This window comes from Pinus tabuliformis, chromosome 7, assembly GCF_031772625.1.
Source record: "Pinus tabuliformis cultivar Carrire ecotype Pingquan chromosome 7, CPIR1, whole genome shotgun sequence".
NCBI classification, from domain to species: domain Eukaryota; kingdom Viridiplantae; phylum Streptophyta; class Pinopsida; order Pinales; family Pinaceae; genus Pinus; species Pinus tabuliformis.
Window position 1 is genome coordinate 916165891 of NC_142293.1, and position 21681 is coordinate 916187571.

Here is a 21681-nt window from a genome sequence, read left to right on the forward strand (position 1 = left end):
TATTTCTAAATCAGTGGTATTACCTCTCCACCCCAACTTGAGTCTCCAATATATGTATATCCTTTTTGTTTCCAACAGAACTCCATGGAAGTAAGTGGCAATTGAGTCATGATTGAAGAGCCTCACTCCTCTCTGCCCTACAAACCACTGCCCCCTTTCACCCCCCCCCCCCCCGCCCGCCTAGAACGCATTCATTATCTTGGCAGCATGGCTAAAACTGAGAGGGCACACCTGAAGAACTACTATAAATATGTATTCTTGCAAAAAAATAAGAGATAAAATCAGACGCATCCATAACTGAACCAGATCTCCAACCCATTAAATCGTCCCCAAAACTTGTGATGCAAATGTCGGAATTGAATGAAGCACCTAGGTGATGAATAGAGGTCACAAAGGCCTCTATGGAGGACCCTTTCCCCAACACCATTAAACAAGTGTCTAGACTCGCACAAAACAATGTACCTAGGTCACGGAAGACTCTAAGACGCTCCAAATACCAAGACCAAAGGAGTCCTTCAGCCCACTCTGTACAAATCACATGACATCGATAACTAGACTTAACATGATACTTAGCAATTCGTCCAGACATTACATATTCAAGGAAAATCTCAATCAAAAGACACAGACAAACTACAAATCCTTCCCAATTCATACAAATAAACTAAAATGTAGCCCCACAACCCAAATAAATTGAACCTTCCACCTTAGAAACACAAAACTTAATTCAGAACAAGTAACCAAGCAAAGAAAGCATTTGACCTGAGTTCCAACACAGGGGGTTGAAAGTGACGTCTAACCATCCCACCATAAGCCAAGGTATAGAACATCCAAACAGAGACCACCACACCAGAGAAACACCATTGTTGTCACCAACACTTTCGCGAGCAAGAGAACCTATTGTCACCCTCTGCAAAATTTGTCTTCAGTTGTTAAAAAGGTGCAATTGGGCAGAAAAAATTGTAGCCATCTTTAAGGTCATAGAAGCATTCAAAGATTGATCAGGCCTCCTCTAATGGGTAAAGCTCAGAATTAGCTTTCCAACAACATATATAACTCCTCAAATGGACCCTAGAATTAGAAGTTATAACAAATCAGAGTTGCCCTTGAAAATCGAAAGCCGAGAAAAAGCCTTAAGAGAAAACCCCGCAGATCAGAAATCGAAAGTCTTGGTAATTCGCAAAAGACCACCATAAAGAAATAATCGGAAAAAGAGCCATCAATGTAAAGTGTCGGGGAGCACCTCAGAAGGGTAGGTGGCCCTTTTCTCTTTCCTACAGGGTGCCACGTGGCAGAGTATTATTGGATCTGGTAAAGACATGTTGGCACTGATGTCACCATGACATGGTAGTATGGAGGAAATGTGGCATGTTGATCTAGAAATTTCAGGGTCCTATGGGGGCATATCCAGGTGACACGTGTCACCCCTCAGGAAGCGAAACATGGCACTGATGACATCATCAATCGGAAATTGACAATCAAGGGTAGCAATGCATTATGCATCATAAAGAATTCATTGATAGCGAACCTCCAACTAGGGGGATCTGATAGAAGGGTTGGCCCGCGGTCATATAAAGGGCTAAAGAACTAAGGGCTAAGCATGAAGGGTGATCGCAATTTATGTAGGTCACACTAGTGGCATGGCTCGAAAATCATCAATGTGTCGATTGCGATACTCCAGCCGGGCCCAATCGATGATTGACGTTTGCAATGTTGCAAGGCTTTTCCCATGTAAAGGTCAAATATTTCGCCAATATGCGGGATTTTGTCTAACAAAGGAATGAGTCTCCCCCGGACACGCATCCAAAAGCCTAGTGCCCGAGGACTAAGCGTCTGGTCATATCCCCCGGTCATACGAAGGAAAAGGGGCTCAAAGAAAAAGGGGCTAAAGTGGATTGGAATGCGTCGTTCTGTGAGGTCTTTTAATACAAAAGTCATGAGGTAATAACTGCTTGATAATGGAATACAGAGCTTTAAAGACGTAGTGGGTCGGTAGCTGAGAGATTTAAGAAGGACATGAAGCATTCAAAAGTCAGCATGGGCAAACCTTGTAAAGCCCCTTGTGACAAGAAATCAGGGTCAACATAGACAGGGTAAATGAAATCGACTGTACCACGCCTAGGCCTATAGTTAGTAAATGAATGTATGGGAGCTCAGGAGGACTTGATGATTCAGCATGAAGCTCCATGCAGAGGGAAGATGAAGTACTGCCCAGATGACCTTTGTTGTTGTACCGTGGCGTGAAACTCATAGTCAAACCACTCCCAGCTCTGGAGAACAAGAAATCCAAGCTATAAAGTTAGAAGCAACTAGAATTAGCCGAGTACCAAAGAAGGAAGATCATGACAAATCAGTTACCTGATCAAAGGCGATCTTAAGGATGGGCATGGAGATATTTTGCTGGTGTTTTCATCTAATTGTTGACTTGTTTTGTTATCATGTACTATGTCACAATTTAATGAAGCAGTTAATCCTTTTTAGTCTTTTTTGGGGCACAGATACATCCCATGTTGAGACAGCTATTCGATCTGACAGCTGAGGCTTGACTGAGATATTTTGTTGTAATTATTGCCCAATGCTCCCCTCTCCAAATAAATAGTGGGAAGCAACACTTCACGATGGTTCAGAATATTTGGAAAGAAACTCTTGAGTGGATCCTTTTCTTGTTTCACAAAGGCATTGTATGAACAATGATGTATGCACTCTATCAAAGAATTTAATGGAAGAATTGTAGTGATTCCAACTCCTTGATTTGCAGTATGTTTTTCTCTCTTAGTATTTCCATATGTGTTTGACATTCTCACCAAATTGCATGTAGTAGCAGCTTGATATATTTTCATTATATGTAGATTCATTTCAGTCAAGTATTTGATAAAGAATGCCTATATTGATATGGTGATAAGGTCTTTAAAAGGTGCTCCATGCATCTCAGCATCTCATAAACCTTTCATTGCTCTCATTTTCCTCTAAATCTAGAGATACATAATTCTTAAAGTCTAAGCTCTATTTTGATGGATTTTCTCTCTATTGTCTTCTACTATTCCATCTCCATTAACAATTGATTTGTTGTGAGTTTCAATCTGCTTTGGCCACCATTGTTTGAGTATTACTCCCTATGGAATTTTGCACACATGTTATTTCTTACATTGTGCTTTCATGAGTGGTTTTGAACCAACCCTTTTCAAACTATTTGTGACAGAAAACTATTAGTGTTGCAAGCTCTCAAGATAAATCTACTAGCACTACTTAAGATGTCCTAGGCACTAGTCTATAATCAACCCAGAGGTTGTCTCTAGGAGGATTTTCTTATCCCCTGAAGCATTGCTGCTATAGGTGCTAGAAAAAGCGACAACATCTTTATGACGGCGTTGCCGGGGAACGGATTAGAATATTTTTCCCTGCGTACGACAAACCTTTAAATTCCCTCTATTAAGTGAGCAAGGGAATTGTGGATTGAAAATATCTCACCTTTGCAACTCCACTGTTTCAATTTTATGGTAAACATCCTGACGACTCCACTGTCTATATCTTTGTTTGATTATCCTGGCTTTCAAGTAGCCTCATACTCGCTCTAGTGCTAAACGACATAAAACTTCCACTACATTTGAACTTGAGATAACTCACTTAGAGGGGTTTTCAAAATGAGCTCTTGGATCGAATTCTTGGCCAACAAATTTTCCCCACTAGATTTTTCTTCTATTGTTGGAGACCTATTTGCCTAGATTTAATGGAAACAAAAATAGAAGACCAGACCAACACCTCAAATATTTTCATGAATGCATGCAACAAAGCGTATTGTTTTTGAAGATGTGAAAATTAAGTTGTTCATGCATTCTTTAGAGGGAGATGTTAAAGTTTGGTTAAAAAAATACCTCGTAGCAGCATATCATCTTTAAAGAGATTTCACTTAGCATTCAATCATTATTGCAGAAAATATTGTCTACCAGATGCTCTGTTTGAAGATTATTGTGCACATTATAAAATTGAAAATATTTATGAGGTTAATGATCCTACTAAAGATGTTTGTGAGACTCTGTTCCAAGCATACATCTACTCACATCGAGAACCATCACCCAGCAATCAAGAAAAACGCTCAGAGATCTTATTCAACGAAAGTTGGTGATTCTCCTTCTTGTGATGTTTATGACTTTGATGGAGAGTTAAGGGATACATAACCACAAAAGTCTCAGTTATGGGAAGTTGCACAAAAAGAGGAGGCCCACCATAAGGTTGATAAAGAGGATCCAATTTACGACCCACACCCTTCAAATGGAGAACCAGTTCAAGCAGTTGATATTAAAGTTGATGAAGTTTCTATGATCTATGACTCATATGATTCAAATGAGGATGAGATGGTTGTAGATTTTAAAAGAGATCCACTTACAAACAAGTGGGGAGAAGACTACCAACATCATCTCCTTCAATAGGAGCCCAAAGCTGAAGAGCCAAGCAATGATTGTGGCTGCCTGTTGCAGAAATATTCCTCCCTAGAATCTGTTCAAGAAAGGGAGACAACTATAAATTTTTCTCATCATTTCCCTGATCCAGTATCTGACTACATGGAATCTTTCTTTGGCCTGCAACAATATACATCAATTCCAAGGTATATGTCAAACCTTTGGTCTGAAGCTCTTATGGGGTGCATGCACATGTTAGCCATTTATTATCAAGAAAAACCCCATTAGAAGGTTCAAAGAGGAGATTAAAAGAGTTGAGCATCAACTACCAAGTTGGGGGCACATATCAAAATTTTTGTCCAAAGCTTTTTTGTGGTACATGCCTGTTTTAATTGTTGAATTCCTAGAGAACGAAGGCATTAGGTCCAGCACCCAAATGTTGACTTGGTTCCATTGGAGGGATGAACTCACTTAGGTGAATTGATGCCCAGTACATAAGTAGGAGTTGTATATAAATAATCTCATTAGCTAAGCATTTATTTTCTAGTTGTTAGAATTTACTTTTCTGCGTTTTAGTTTGATGAGGAAAGCCCCCCCTGCAAATAAAGTTCCATGGAGATTTTCTGGTTGTATAAGTGCATTATAATTTTTTACTCCATACCCAATGGTGAAGGCTACTGGTCTACAGGTTCTCAGAACCTTCCTAGCAAGGCGTTATCCCTAGGTGGAGCCAATGTTGTCACCCTCTGCAAAACTTGTCTTCAGCTGTTAAAAAGGTGCAATTTGGCAGAAACGTTTGTAGCCATCTTTAGGGTCATAGAAGCAGTAAAATATTGATCGGACCTCCTCCAATGGGTAAAGCTCGTAATTATCTTTCCAACAACATATAGAACTCCTCAAATGGACCCTGGACTCAGAAGTTATAACAAATCAGAGTTGCCCTAGAAAACCAAAAGCTAATGAGAAAATCCCTTAAGAGAAAATCCCACAGATTGGAAATCGAAGGTCTCGGCGGTCCGAAAAATACCACCCTGAAGAAATATTCGGGAAAAGAGTCAACAATTTAAAGTGTTGGGGAGCACCTCAGAAAGCGTGACAAATGAAATCAACGTAAAACCAAGGGCTTGTAGGCCTTTTCTCTCTCCTCCAGGGGCCACGTGATAGAGTATTATTGGATCCGATAAAGACACGGTGGTGCTAGGGTCACCATGACATGGAAATACAGAGGACATGTGGCATGTTTATTTGGCACTTTTAGGGTCCTATGGGGGCATATCATGTGACACTAAGCGCTTGGTCATAGCCCTCGGTCATACGAAGGAAAAGGGGCTCAAATAAAAAGGGGATAAAGTGGATTGGAATGCGTCATTTTGTGAGGTCTTTTAATACAAAAGTCTTGAGGTAATAACTACCCGATAATGGAATATAGGGCTTTAAATACGTAGTGGGTCGAAAACTGAGATATTTAAGAAGGACATGGAGCATTCAGAAGCCGGCATGGGCCAACCCTGTAAAGCCCCTTGTGAGAAGAAAACAGGGTCAACACAGACAGGGTAAATGAACTCGATTGTACCACGCCCAGGCCTACAGTGAGTAAATGAATGTATGGGAGCTCAAGAGGACTTAATGATACAACATGGAGCTCCATGCAGAGGGGAGAATAATTACTGCCCATATGACCTTTGTTGTTGTATCATGGCATGAAACTCATAGCCAAACCACTCCCAGTTCTAGAGAACGAGAAATTCAAGCAGTAAAGGCAGAAGCGACTGGAACCAACTGAGTATTAGAGAAGGAAGATCATGAAAAATAAATTACCCAATCAAAGGTGATCCCAGGGATGGGCATGGAGATATTTTGTTGGTGTTTTCATCTAATTGCTGACTTGTTTATTATCATGTACAATGTTGTAATTCAATGAAGCAATTAATCTTTTTTAGTCATTTTTGGGCACAGAGCCATCCCAGACCGAGATAGCTAATCGATCTGACAGCTGAGGCTCAACTGAGATATTTTGTTGTAATTATTGTTCAATTCTCCCCTCTCCAGATAAATAGTGGGAAGCAATACTTCGCAATGGTTCAAATTTTTTGGAAAGAAACTCTTGAGTGGATCCTTTTCTTGTTTCACAAAGGCATTGTATGAACATTGATGTATGCACTCTATCAGAGAATTTAATGGAAGAATTGTGGTGATTCCAACTCCTTGATTTGCAATATGTTTTTCTCTCTTAGTATTTCCATATGTGTTTGACATTCTCCTCAGATTGCATGTAAGTAGCAGCTAGATATATTTCCATTATATGCAGATTCATTTCAGTCAAGTCTTTGATAAAGAATGCCTGTATTGATATGGTGATAAGGTCTTTAAAAGGCGCTCCATGCATCTCAACATCTCATAAACCTTTCATTGCTCTCATTTTCCTCTAAATCCAGAGATACATAATTCTTAAAGTCTAAGCTCTGTTTTGATGGATTTTCTCTCTATTGTCTTCTACTATTCCATCTCCATTAACAATTTGGTTTGTTGCGAGTTTCAATCTACTTTGGCCACCATTGTTTGAGTATTACTGTTGTGGAATTATGCACACGTGGTATTTCTTACATTGTGATTTCATGAGCGGTTCTGAACCAACCCTTTTCAAACTATTTGTGACAGAAAACTATTGGTGTTGCAAGCTCTCAAGATAAATTTGCTAGAACTACTTAAGATGTCCTAGGCACTAGTCTATAATCAACCCAGAGGCTGTCTCTAGGAGGCTTTTATTATCCCCTGAAGCACTGCTACTACAGGTGCTAGAAAAAGTGACAACAAAACCCAAACCCAAGCGCAGAACTCCCTTCATCACTAGCTTAAATAGAGAGAAACCATAGGGACTTCGAGGACCTACCCTTTGCCTCTTCTCAAACCACCACAAACTGCTCCTAGAAACATCATATGGACAGGTTTATAATGAGCCAAGGCCATCTGGACTCTTGCATGCAAATGCATGCAGGGGCTGACCACGTTGCCTCTTATTTAATGAACATCGCATCTGAGGGTGGAAGGCACAACCCCCAAAGCCCCCTCATTAATCACATTAACACCCCCATCGAGGAAAATTTGATATTTATATTGAATCTATTATTGTAAATCATTTTGAAAGTAGTTTTGCATACTATCGTATTGATACCACTATGAGTAAAAAGTATTGTCTTATTTTCCAATAATATAAACTCAATATAACTATATTTTAATAATAAAAAATATTGTAATAATAGTATCCTAGATCAATATACCTTGATAATAAAAAAAGTTTTAAAATACAACACTTATATTCATTAGCAAAAAGAAGTTACATAATTGTCATGTCCAAATTCAGATCTTCCAAAATTAACAAATAGAACAATACAATCCTAATAGAAGAAAATACAAAAACAGATCAATAAAATGCTCCTCGAGGTAGCAAGATACAATAAGTCATTTTCCAACCATCTGAGACAACACCAAAATGCAAACATGATAATTCTGACTAGGTTGCTCGTATCCAAGAACTGAAGGCATCTCCACTACACCATAACTTCCAATGTTCTCTGCATACAATACTTGACCATTTGACGCATAGAAGTATAATAGAAATGCACATCCAAAGTACCTTGTTTGGAAAAATTCCAAGGTCGTAAGTTTTATCACACTGGAGTTGTATCACGCAGAGAAGGAAAACAGAACTCATGCCAACCATTAACGACTTAACTAGTCCATATACGCCATGTGCAAACAGAACATCACTCATTGAAACATAACCATAACAATAGCCACCCAAGGCTAAATTTAAAACCATCCCAGGATACATATCAAAAAGGAAACCACAATTATAGAGCGAAATGGTGTAATGATGTAAATGCACCAAACAATTTTGGGCCAAAAAAACAACCAACATTACAACACCAACTAGGATTCACAGAACATACATGAGACTGAAATCCCTGCTCGCACCAAAGCTGCAGAAGACCCAGAGAGGCCAAAATACCACATCAAACACAACAAGCCTATTTTTGGAAAAACAAGAAAACCATCTACAACATTGTGTAATCATAAAATTGAAAATATAGAGTAGACAAGTTTCTCCATAATAATGCAGTTTGTATACAAACAACATAATTCAGTGCACTAAGCTTAAGAGCTAAAATATGTTGAGACTACCATAAAGAGACCATACATGGAACATGTTTGCATAATAAGAAAATTGAAAGCAATGTGCTAAAGATTTTAAATTTGGTATTTATGTTGAAATGTAATATTATAAATCATTTTGAAAGTAGTTTGGCATACTATTCTATTGATATTACTCTCTTTTTTTAACAAAAACAAGAATGAAAATTCTATTACTTCAAGTTTTCATTTCCTATGCAGCTATTACATTTGAAAATTCATTCAAAATTTGAAACCTGGACTACATAATGTTTTTATGGCATTGATTCCTGTAATACCCTTTTCCCAAAAAAAAAAAAATCAAATCTTCATTTCTTATGCAGCTATTGCATTTGCAAATTCATTCAAAATTTGAACCATTGACTAAATAATGCTTTTATGGCATTGGTTTCTCGTAATACCCTTTTTCCCAGTTGTTATTTGAAATCTACGATTGTGAACAAAAGTATCTTCCCTAGGCCTGGTGGACTGACCAAGAACAACATATGACAAAAGGACTAATGTTTTCCTTAAAGTAAATAGTTAACAAGATGAAGCCTGCCTGGAATTTGTCATATGTTTCACTCCTTCCTTAGCTTGAATGCTCCAAACCTAGCTCTAATTGTTATAATTAGAACCTGCACAGTCAGATAACACAAGCCAATGATCCGTAAAATCTATGCAACATCATCTAATCACTTTATTTAATAGATCAACATGGTATTGAAATATATGAAACCATAACATCATATATAGGAAAACAAAGAACTCTTTACATTAATAGAAATAGAGTGAGTTACAACCAAAAATAAGTGTTGATCTTGTAGAAGAGTTCCTCCAAGTTTACTTGTTCTTTCCTTATCACAAAGTGCACCTCTAATCACCCTAATACATGGAAATATATCTCTCACATCAGCAGCATAAGGGTAGAATCACTCTTCAAAAACCAACCCCTTGCCTATGGATGGAAATAAATATATAGGTGAAGGAGGTAGTTCATGAATTCTTATCCTTTTACCAATCTGGACTTGAGATCCACTCTTGATGGGAGGATGAGCTCAAGGGATAAGGGATGAAAACTCCAAGGTAGGATAGGATAGGATTCAAGATTTTTATCTAAGTTAAATAGTTGTAACAGATAATGGAAGCTTCTGGAAGAGGAATATTCAGGATTCTTTTTCTTTGTCCCGGATTTCTAGAATCAGCGCACCCCCAACATTGAGCAACCTATTGGTGATCAGCGCAGGTGAAAAGTAGGGCAACCTAGTAGTCAACGCTGGCTAGTAAGAGACCAGGGTGTGTTGGTCCTTAAAATGACCGAAACAAGGTGTTTTTAGGCAGAAACTCAGGCATTATAATGAGTCATGCTTAGGGCTTTGTGCAAGGATGATGAAAAGGAGGTCAAAGGATTATGGTTGATCCAATTGAAGGCATATTGACCAGATGTGACAAAATGGCCTATAACACTAGTAATACCCTTTTTCCACAAAATTTAAGGTTTTTTCTGCATACACATAAATACCCCAAAAAATTTACAGAATAAGACAACACTTACAAACTATCTTATACATAAATTCTATTTTGAAAATCCACCTCCCTTATGGTTTTCTTCCCTTGATTGAGGCATTTGCATTCAGATTAAGGAGAAGTTGAGCAACACTGGGCCTCTCGTCGCTTGACTGCACTGATTCTATCGATCCTTTTTCCATAGATGAGTGAAGATTCTTGATTTTTTCACAAACATATCATCTTCAATTCCCCAAATGATGGTCTCGTGTTCCACTATGATGTCCATAACTAGTGATTCTCGAGACTGCCTGGTAGTGTTTCATTTGTAGGTTGAATATTTCCTCCTACAATTGGTTGATTATGTATCAAAGGGACTTTATGTCTATTGTATTAATTTTCTCCATTTCACCCATCAATTTCAAATTCCACAGTGGTTATGTTTTGCAACTCTAGTTAATTAGCCAATTGCCAAATACTTAGCCTATTGGAATGACAAATTCACAAGTATTGCGAAGACACCTATGATTCCTAAATAAGATTTTCAAATCCTTGGCCTTGTGTTTCTCTAGAAGGATAAATAAAGCCAGAATACCCCTTAGAGACACCAGGCTCCCAGGGGCGAGGGGACATTTTTTTTTTTTCTTTTCTGTTGAGGGTTGAAGACTCGAAGTTTGGAGTCGAGTTGTAGCATTCTAGGGCTCTTTCCATTATGCCTAAGGTCGGCTTAAGAGGAACAAAGGAAGCCAACCCACATAAAATACTTACAATTTCCCCATAATCCTTACTCTCAAACAAAGAGTGAATTCATTTTTGAAAAATACTATCAAAATCAACACAGGGCCAATTCCCCTGATTCAAAGTTGTTCTGAGCTTGACACTGTATCTCTAGACCAATGTAATTTAAACCAGTGCCAGTGCAATTTAAACAAAGGAAATCTTGAGAGCCAGAGGGAATGATTCCATTCATATCATTAACACAAAGGTTACCTTGTACCTCCACAATCGAGCTCCCTCCATTCACACTATCCTGAACAAAGGCAGAATTTGAGCTCTGTGAATAAGGAATTAATATAAGTTATATTAAAATAATTATAAAATAATTGTAATAATAACAGCCTAGATTAATATATCTTGATAATATAATAAACATGAAGACATGTGACTCTGCAACAACAATGTTAGTTGTGAATGTCCTATATATGGATTTGGAACGTTGATAAGCATCAAAAATAAGTTTTCCATATTGCTATTTCACTTCCATTGTAATAATATCAATATGGGTAAAAATATGATTGGAATCTTCTAATTTATGGTTTGATTGTTATCTTATTTTCTAATATCATAATCCAGTATATATTATAATAATAAAATAAACTAATTGCAGTATATATTACACAAATAAAAATTTAATTTTTAATAATGTAACTTTAATATAATTTATATTATTATAATGATAAAATTATTGTAATAATAGTAAATTAGATTAATATATACTAATACAATAATAAAACTAGAGGATATTTTTATTATTAATATAATAATAATAATAACAATTTTGAATATCCTATTTATTATTTCGGTGGTTTTTTATTGATGTAAATTATTTGAAATGTTAATAAGTATAAAAAAGGGTTTTTCAAACAATGATTTATTATAAGGAAAGTAGGAAAGATTAAAAACTTCAATCTTGAGAATTATTTGTTGCTTCTCAATCCCAGTTGCAAATGTCTTTTCTTTTTCTTTTTCTTCTTCTTCTTGGTTTTCAAACAATGATTTATTATAGGTAAGTAGTAAAGATTAAAAACTTCAATCTTGAGAATTATTTGTTGTTTCTCAATCCCAATTGTAAATGTCTTTTCTTTTTTTTCTTTCTTTGACTCTCTGTATTATTCTCCATTTGGCTTCCATCATTGTTAATGGGTTTATATAATTCCCAAGGTGGTCTCAGTCACTTTTGGTTGTTTAAGTGCTAACCTAACTAAAATAGATTGACCCAAAAACTAGTCGAGTTTCATTGAGAGGTGATTACTGAGGTTGCTCCTATCCATCATTCAGCCTAGGTCAAAGTTAGTCTCAATTGAAAATCTAATCTTCATCTTAAAATCCCCTCCTAATTTGGCTTTGAAAAAAGAGGGCATCCTTAAAGAGTTGTTATAGCATCCCCTTTGATGGTTATAGCATGGCTTTTTGCATTGATGGTATTAAAACTCTGAACTATTGAACTTGAATCTCTAGAGTGGATTTAAAGTATTTGAGGAGCCAATTGAAGTGTAGCATAGTCACCGTACAGATCATTCTCACAACAAATAATATTGTTATTGAGTTAAAAATTCAAGGTTTAAAACTCGTGAGTCTATTATCATGAATTGTTGACTATATCTTCAAAAAACTTAGTTGCAAGTTGTAAGTTGTTTAGAGTGGACATTGGTAGTTCTATTTTGTGGATTTTGTGGTTATTGGCATTATTCCATCCATAAGCAAATATGATGTTTGTGGATGTATCAATATAACATTTTTTAAATCGCCATGCTCGTTCTAATGAACAATATATTATATGTAGATGTCTTTTATTTTGCAGAGCTTGATAACCAAAGGAAATGATACATTGGCCATCACAATGGAATGGGAAATTATGTGGTTGTTGCAATTCTCGAAAGCGTTGAAGAGGGCATAGGAATAGTTAGATGTCGCATTTGGGATGAAGTGGCACCATGCACAGTAGATTTAATTTGATTATGTTAGTTGCATCCAAACTAATTATAGTGAGTTTGAACATGTAGGAAGGCAATCTTTGATATGGTCTAGCAGTACATCAAAATTCTTGTGTAATAGATTGTTATTAAGTGTGTTGTATGGGTTAACAATTGGCAAAAAAAGTAGGAAAACAACTTCTATTTGTGAAACCATTTCTTAGGTTTAAAATATTATGTAGTAGATCGTCATCACTCTTTGTATAGGGACAAAATTCTGCTTCTACACTTTGTTGATTTTTTGTGTAAACTATGTATGGTCTAAATTTTAATTGTATGTGATGTAATCAACATAAATTCCATAGATTGGATTTCATGGGTTTTGATATTGAGAGTTGGTGTTCATTGTTTAGGTTTATCCATTCTCATCTATGTCAAAATGCTACGAAAGAAAATAGATCCTTAAAGGAATCGAGGAGCAACTACTTTATTATATTTTACTTTTTGTTTGCTTATATTTTATTATTTGTTTGCATAGATTTAAAAGATAAAGTAGTTGAGTAGAGGATAAAACACTTCATAAGAGGAGAGATACAAGTGGTAAGGCAAACAAAAAATATTTCGTGTAATAAAGGACCCTACCCTCCAAATTGTAGGAAAGAGTATGAACTTCATAGGGCTTATGGTCGTACAACAAACAAGTCTCAAATTCATGAGCTCAACATGTCATTTGTGAGAACTGAACCTTGGTGGGGAAAATAATAATCATTCCTCCCAACCACATGAGATAAACCCAATTGGCAAGTGATAAGGCAATTTATCATGGAGAAGGAAGAATAACAACATAAAAAGACAAGATATAAGCAATGAAAAGAGCAACAAGAAATTGGAGAAGAAATAAAGTCAAAGAAGTGAAAAGAGTAAGGTTGTAGAGGAGGTTTCAATGATTAATACCACTAAAAACGAGGATGCTAATGAGAAGATTAGTTATGTTGGAGAAGAATACAACGTTGGTGAGCTCAAGAGAGCAAAAATAAAAGAAGCTAAAAGATGATGTTGACTTTCCAATGGAGATAGTTGCAATTAAAAACAAAATTATTTAGATGGTGGAGTTCATTATAATATGCACATTGCAAATAAGTTCTTATGATGCATAATGAATATAAATGTGATTAAGAGGGGATGGGAAATGTTATTATTTCTATGGAGTGTGAAAAAGAAAAGTGGAGAAAGAAAGAAGGGTGGGTTAGAACACCATCCCATAGAAGAGATTAATGATTTATTATTTGAAAGAGATTTTATTCAACCATTAGAATTAGAATCAATAGTAGGCATTACAGTTGTACAAAATGAGAATGTGTTGGAAAACAACATTGGTTTCAATAATACTTGGAGTTATGAAGTAATGGTTTGACCAATGGACAAGATTGAAGGAAACAACGTTGGAAGCTATGAGCTAGGAAGTCTATAAGCATTCAATGACAGAGGAGTATGACATACACAATTTGTCAACTCCTCCATACACAATTCCTCATCATCCATTATATACTAACGCAATCATATAAATTAAATGGGTGGAAAATGTTAGGCATCAATCCATAATAAGCATCAAAATAGTTACTTCATGATACATACATCTCAAGCTGCTTTAAAAAAAACATAAAAATTAACTAAAACCATAGTTTATTTGTTATAGGTTTTGGAGTTTTACCTGACATATTTTCGAGTTGAATTTGCCAAGAATCTGATAGGGATATTTTTGAGTCACAAGTTTGAGTTGTGAACCCCCCACAATATGAGTGCCCTAGGGGTTTTCAGACTATTGAATCCATATAAAAAATAAAATAAAATAAAAATAAAAAATAAAATAAATTGTTTCACCAAATTGTAGCCAAAAACTTCAAAACACATAATACTTGGACAACTCCTTAACTAAATTATAAAAAATTGTTTCACCAAATTGTAGCCAAAAACTTCAAAACATATGATACTTGGACAACTCCTTAACTAAATTATAAATTTATTTTAAATTATTATTATTATTTGAATGGTAAAAAAAATATTTTATAAGTTAAACATATATACATTAAAAAAAAAAACATGTAACAAGATTATTAACTATGGAGATTCTTAATCTCTGAATTGGATTTGGTACAATACCACATGGCCAAAAAACCATAACTTATTTTATATGACATTTTTTGTAATTAATCAATTTAATTAAAAAGGCAGCAAGGGCATAACTACTTTGGAGATAAATCACAACCTTTGATTTGTGAATACTATTTAGAATATTCTATAATATTCCATGGAGGTTAAATCCCTACCATTGACCTAATATTTATTGATAATTAAATTAAAATTTTGGAAGCTCTATTCTGAAATAGGCACACCTATCGACAAAATATTATAGAATTGTAGGAATTTACTATGTAATTTGCACAGTTAATTGCTTCTGCCCAAAAATTAAGGACCTAAGAGATCCTAGACAGATTTTAACTACTGACATTGCTGATGATTCTACAAGGTTGTATAAGTTTAACAACTTTGGGTCATCAACTCTTCCCTCGGTATTTGTTGCTCATAATGATGAAGTGAGCAAACTTTGGCATGAGCGATTTGGTCACTCTCTGTAATTAATGAGCTTAAACAAGATGTTTGGCAATGGTAGAGGTTCACCGAGGCTTTAGCTTGCTAGTGCATACAAGAGCCCCCATGAACTTCATAATATGCAAGTTCTTTGTGGCTTCTGGCCTCTATCATAGCATGGTGGAAGCTTGGATACAAGAGTATGTCTACAAGGAACATTAGGAGACAGTAAGGATGACAATGAGGCTGAGGGATGGGTCAAATATAACACATGAAAATGACAACGAAAAGCTAATAGAACAAGAGGGAGACCTAAAGCCAATGACTAGAAACTCCTGTGCACTCACGAATGAAAAAGGGGAGTATAAGGAAAGGTTGTAGAGAAAAGGGACGACTATGAGACTATGAACGATAGCAGCCCAAATTATGATGTGAAGGGAAACAACTAGGTCAAATAGTAACCTAAACAATGAATGCTGGAGGTTGGCCATGGAGATCGACCATTCAAATAATGAGAGCATCACAGAGCAAAGTAGACTTAGATCAAAATGGCTAAGAGAAATCTTGAAAGCTAGCTGGTTTGAGGTAGGAGTTAAAACCATATCATGGTAATTGCATAGCAAGATTAGAAGCGAGACACTACAATAGTGGTGTTCGATGATCATCTCAACACCACTTAATGTCATTGAACTGTTGTGGGAAGGGCTACCTAGCACATCCCCTCGCATCAGTGCTAGGAGAGACAACCATCATGCTACCTCCCATGTGTCATGTCCCTTCCACCCCATATGGGAATTTAGGGACTAAATTTTATTTACACACAATTATATTGTTGCATATTGAGATTTTGAAATTACAACAAAAACTAAATTAACAACATTGAATATTAAAACAACACACACACATTTTTAACCAAAAAGAGTAGTAGTGGATATATATTAATCCGTGCCCGTACGCGGCCAAAAACCGGGAAAATTACATCAAAGTGCTAAGCCTGCTAAGGGCTTCTGTAGTTACATGCTTTTCATCCCTTCCTAGAGTATCTTTTCCCAAAAATCCAAAAAAAATTCCCCTTGCTATTAGCCTATGGCTATACATTATGCAATACTGGTTTAGCAAATATTTACAGGTGAAGTTTGCCATAAAAAACATGCATGAAACAGAGAGAATGGGGTTTTTACTCTTCCATCGGTGCTGGACTGTTGAGATCAATTCCCGTGTTTTCTTCGATTGTCCTTGGGTCGTTCTCAGCCATGTTGAGATTCAGTTGCTTAATTTGTTGTCTCAGAGAGTCCACTTCATCTTCCAATTGCCGAATGCGCTCATTCTTCTCGATCTGATGCTGCTACATTTCCAGTGCCTCCTTCTGTTGCTGGTGGATGTGTCTCTGCACAATTTCTAGCTCCTCCTTGCTTCCAAATGCTTCTTCTCACAACTTTCACATGTATGCTTAAGTCTGTCACCCTCCCATGCCAAACACCCTTGCGACCCACCCGACTGAGGCCGGTGACGGCCCCAAGAACTAGACATCGAGCATTCATCTTCTGAATTGCTCATCATCTTTAAATTGTGTGCAGGGGAACCCACTGAGATGCTGTGACAACCCACAAAGATGCTGCGACGTCCCACAGAGATGCTATGAACTCCCGACCCAATTATGCTTCTTACAGACAGGAATAACTGACGTCGAGTCGCTATCGGGCTTAGCGACTCTGTTTCCACCCTTCTTGACACCCAACACCTTCCCCCAACTGTCCTCAATACAATTCACCTCCACAGTGCCGAAAACTTTGGCATTGGCACTACACAGGCTGCCCAAGATCCTCTGCCATGACCGTTGGGCCTTAGCATAAAATACCTGAGTAGAGACTGACCAAATACTAAAGCAGAAGATCATACCGTTACTCAATTTAAAGGAGATGTTGGTCCAAACTCTGATGCAAAATTGATTATGGGTACTCATGATGTTGAAATCCCAATGCTCCACAATAATTTCTCTTCTCTTCGAGGCATCCATCATCCTATCCCACGCCTTCATCCCTCGCCTGGAATGGCCATTTCAGAGCAGAGGGATTAAATGCTTCTCACCCTCTCCCAAATTTCGCATGGTGCCTTCGCTGAACCACCGACCGCTGCAACTAGTACGAGGAGGTGAACTCTGAGTTCTCATGTTGGGGGACCCCCCAAATCCAACTGTAAGACGAACACAATGAAAGCAGCCACGCTGCAACCTTATCCTGATCAAGAAGATGCCAGAGGCGTGAGGAAGGGCCATGAGAATTTAAGGGCGACGGGACAGGGGCGGGGGATAAGGGATAGTGCGGGCAATAATGTGGCGTCAAGGGTGGCAGAGGAGAAGGGTGACGGAAGAGAGAGAAGGGTGACGGGGGAGGAGAAGGGTGGTGGGGGAAAGGGAAGGGGAGGGGCCAGGGAGATAGGGTAAGGGGAGGAATGGGGGAGGGGATGAGTGGAAAGGAGGAAGGGAAAGAGGGGGGATAAGTAGGTAATCCAAATTAAACCAAAATGTCTCTTTTTATCAAAATTCTTGATCCTACCAGGAGTACCCTCCACGATCAAATTTTTGGAATTCATAACCATGATTAAGGAATGAACATCGTTTCCTCTATACCATTCACATTACTACTTTCCTCATTCATCCGATAGGCCAAATTTGCTTGCTTGTCCGCTTCTTGATTATTCCCTCTTAGGATGTGGAAAAATGTAACACGATCAAAGAGAGGGATCATGCCTTGGGAGCGCTTTATAATTTGGTTTAGGATCATGTTTTGTGCTGCTGAGTTGTATCTCATGTGCTTTATTATCAACATGGAGTCACCTAGAATTTGCATTTCCTTGATGCCCTTTTTTTGAGCCAGAGAAAGCCCAAGGAACAACCCATACACCTCAACTTGGTTATTTGTCTTCTTTCTTAGGCTGAAAGCATATATATTTTCTATGATTCCTTTGGGATTAATGAGAATCCCTCTCCCCTGCCATCCAAATTAAAACATATTTTTACTCTAAATAAATAAATATAAATATATATGAAACTCGCCCCATTAAAATATTTTCAATGTGATTGGTTATTGCAACTTGACTTTACTTAAATGGTAAGGGTGGGTTTTGGCGAGTGATGCTTCATCTGCAGACAATTCCTAGACGACTTCACAAAGGTGTAAATAAGGATCACATTCTGTTTTGATATCGATTTCGATATTAAGCTGCAAAGGCAGGAGAAGCGTCTACTATATTGAATTCGCATTTTCCCCAGTACTTAGGGTCTATGCCTCTTTCCATCCATGGAAGTGTGCTGCATCTCTCACCAATTTTCCAAGGTAGCAAATGCAAACCCTGATAAAATCGCAATAGTTCACGCAATTGGAGGCTTACATATGAGCGAAGAGGCATGCGACACTAAAGAAGAGCCTCTTCCTACTCGTAACGGGTTCTATTCCCCTCCAATCTATGCAGGGGACGTGGTTTACACGTACGCAGAGCTTCAAACTGCTGTAAACGCACTCGCTATTCGCATTACGAACGTACTTGCCGGTGGCAAAGATCCCGGCTTGATCACTCCTACGGGTATGTGTACTTGGTTTAAGGTAGACATTTTTCCCTCCATTATTTTGAACTCTGTTCGGCCATTAATTTCAAACAGAAATGTCATAGAATTCTTCTTCTTGAACTTTAATTATAATTGGGATGCCAAGGGCATAATTGAAATTAAAACGGCAAATTTCCATTCGTTCTAGGATTCGGGAATTCTCCTGGATTCGATTTGTGCAGAAAATATATTTTTTTACAGAAGTCGAAATAAAGCCCAGATCAAAATTATTTAATTTGAAACTTAGAAACAGACTGTAGTGGATACATGGAACAATGAATGCTAAAGATGATTGGTCCCAAGATCCCGAGCTGATCACTCCTAAGCGTATGCATACTTAGTTTAAGCCAGATTCCTTTTCCCTCCATTATTTTGAATTCTGTCAGGCTTTTTTAACTTCAAAAAAATTGTCATAGAATCTTCTTCCTGAACTTTAATTATAATTGGGATGCCAGGGGCACACTTGAAATTAAAGACGGCAACTGCCCAAAGATTCCAGGATTCGGGAATTCACCTGGATCAGGTTTCCATAGATTATATATATATATATATATATATATATATATAAAAGTCAAAATAATGTTCAAATCACAACTATATAAAAAACCTAGAAATAGACTTTACTGGAGATGAAATAGTGAATAATAGAGATGATTGGCACCAATGCCCTTAACCAAAAATCTCAGAACTAATGTTCGAAATAAAAATGAAAGAGATGGTCCAAAGCCCTGGTTCTGCAGTCATAGAAATAGGGATGCCACCGGCCCATAGCCACGGATCAGCTTAAGAAGAGATGGTTTAAATAAATCATTAGGTAAACCCTGATGCTGGGTGCTCCATTCTATGAACAAGATATCTGAAACATGTGCATAAAACACATCCAAATGGTCTTAAATAAGGTTCTTTTTCTGGCCAACAATGCACCATCAATGTTAGATACGTTATCCTTATTGTAAATATTCTTGTAAATACTAATGTAGGAGTAATATGAAGAGGCATAGGTGGATAGGAAGAGTCATTAGGACCTCTTGGAAGATGAGACCAAAGATCGCCTCACTTTTATTTATATACGGTTCATTTAAATAAAGTCTTTTTAATGTCTGGATTTAAATTTTAATCAACCTGGTTAACATTGAAAACAACGGTAAAAATATTCAAACTAGGCACTCTTTTGCATGCCAAAATGTGATCACAAGATATACTAGCATGAGCATTCTAGAAGAAACCCTAACCAACAACGACATGAGCATGGAAGGGTTCACAACTTCTTTGAAACCGTGCTAAGATTCATAAGTGACAATAGGAGATTGAATGGAACTAAATCAAACCCAAAATCTTGCATAAACAAGAAGAAAACACGACGAGGACAGTGGAAGCCCTGAAGATAAATCATCCAATTGAGTGAAAACCCAGTCAAAATTCTCTTCCTTTCAATAGTATTCTTCACCCTATACAAAGACCAAACCTTCCCTCCACACCAAGTCAGCCTCCCAGATATTCGACCTCTCTTCCAACAATTTTGACTATGTAGCAACTTCGGCATCAGTGAAACTTGGAAGACTTTGATCTCCCAAACTAGGGCACGAAACAAAGAGAGAGAGGCACCAAAATTTTTGTTTTTCTTCTTCTCCTTAGACTCCATCAACCTCGCACTTCCTTTGGCTTCCTTAGACCCACTTTGCACTTCTCCGACTTCCTTAGAGATATCGAACTTGCTTGAGATGAGATACTCCAAATGAATTCGACTTGCTTCTATTTATAGGCTTCAAGGGAGGCCGAATTGATGTCCTTGGGCCGACTCGATCTCTTCTAGGCCGACTTGATGTGGAGGATACATATGTTGTATTTGACTCATAGTTTTAAAACTCCGACTCCGACTCCGACTCGGCCGAGGATCGACTCCGACTCCGACTCCGAAACTGTAATGACTCGGCCGACTCGATTTCAGTGACTCGGTCGTTGTAAAAAATCCATTAAATATTTATTTTTTTTATAAAAAAAAACATAATTTTAAAGATTTTAAAATAATTTTAAAGATTTTCATTCATGTTTCCAAACACACAACATTATAATATAGATGGAAGACAACATATGATCAAAGTAGGCTCATGAACCAATCCATTATATCAAAATGGTACCCAATGGCAATACATAGTCAACTGTCATACATGATCAGAGACTCAAAACAAAAAACACATAACCAAGGAGGCTAGAAATGGCCTCTACAACAAAAGTAAACTGTGACCAGACTCCAATACTAGTACTACAGCTGCTGGCTAGTAGCTACTGCCAGAGGAGCCAAGATCATGTCGATCAATCTCTGGATCATCATCAGAGTCAGACAGGGGGCCCCATGGCTCCTCCTCCTCATCATCATCTCCAACTGCAACTGTAGAAGTGGTAACACTAGCAGGCTGTGCAACTGCAGCAGATGCAAGCTGAGATAGAGTAGATATGCGGCTGCGCTTCTGTCGTGGCTAAGCAGAGGAAGCACCTACAATTGGAGTCCTTGTTGGCTGTGAGACTGAGGCTGGTGGATTGGGATCTGCATTCAACTGAACAGGGTGTTCAAGTTCAACTGATGTCTCGATATCTAAATCTAAATCAAGATCCTCATCAGGATCAAACTCTGTTGGACGACTCTCCACTACCCAATCTGATGTTGGATCAATGTCTTCCAACACAATGGGATCTGAATCAGGTCTTTTGTTCAACAAATGGTTTC

The 21681-nt window shown here is 37.5% G+C and overlaps 1 protein-coding gene across 1 annotated transcript in view; it reads left to right on the plus strand.

Annotated features, from left to right (window-relative positions):
• The first annotated feature begins 18444 nt into the window (after window positions 1-18444).
• Window positions 18445-21681, plus strand: part of LOC149250647 (putative acyl-activating enzyme 19) — a 467065-nt gene continuing 463828 nt past the window's right edge. The window contains 1 exon segment of the mRNA XM_089459163.1: window positions 18445-18934. Within this exon segment, the coding sequence (XP_089315289.1) occupies window positions 18652-18934 (283 nt within the window). The 5' untranslated portion in view covers window positions 18445-18651.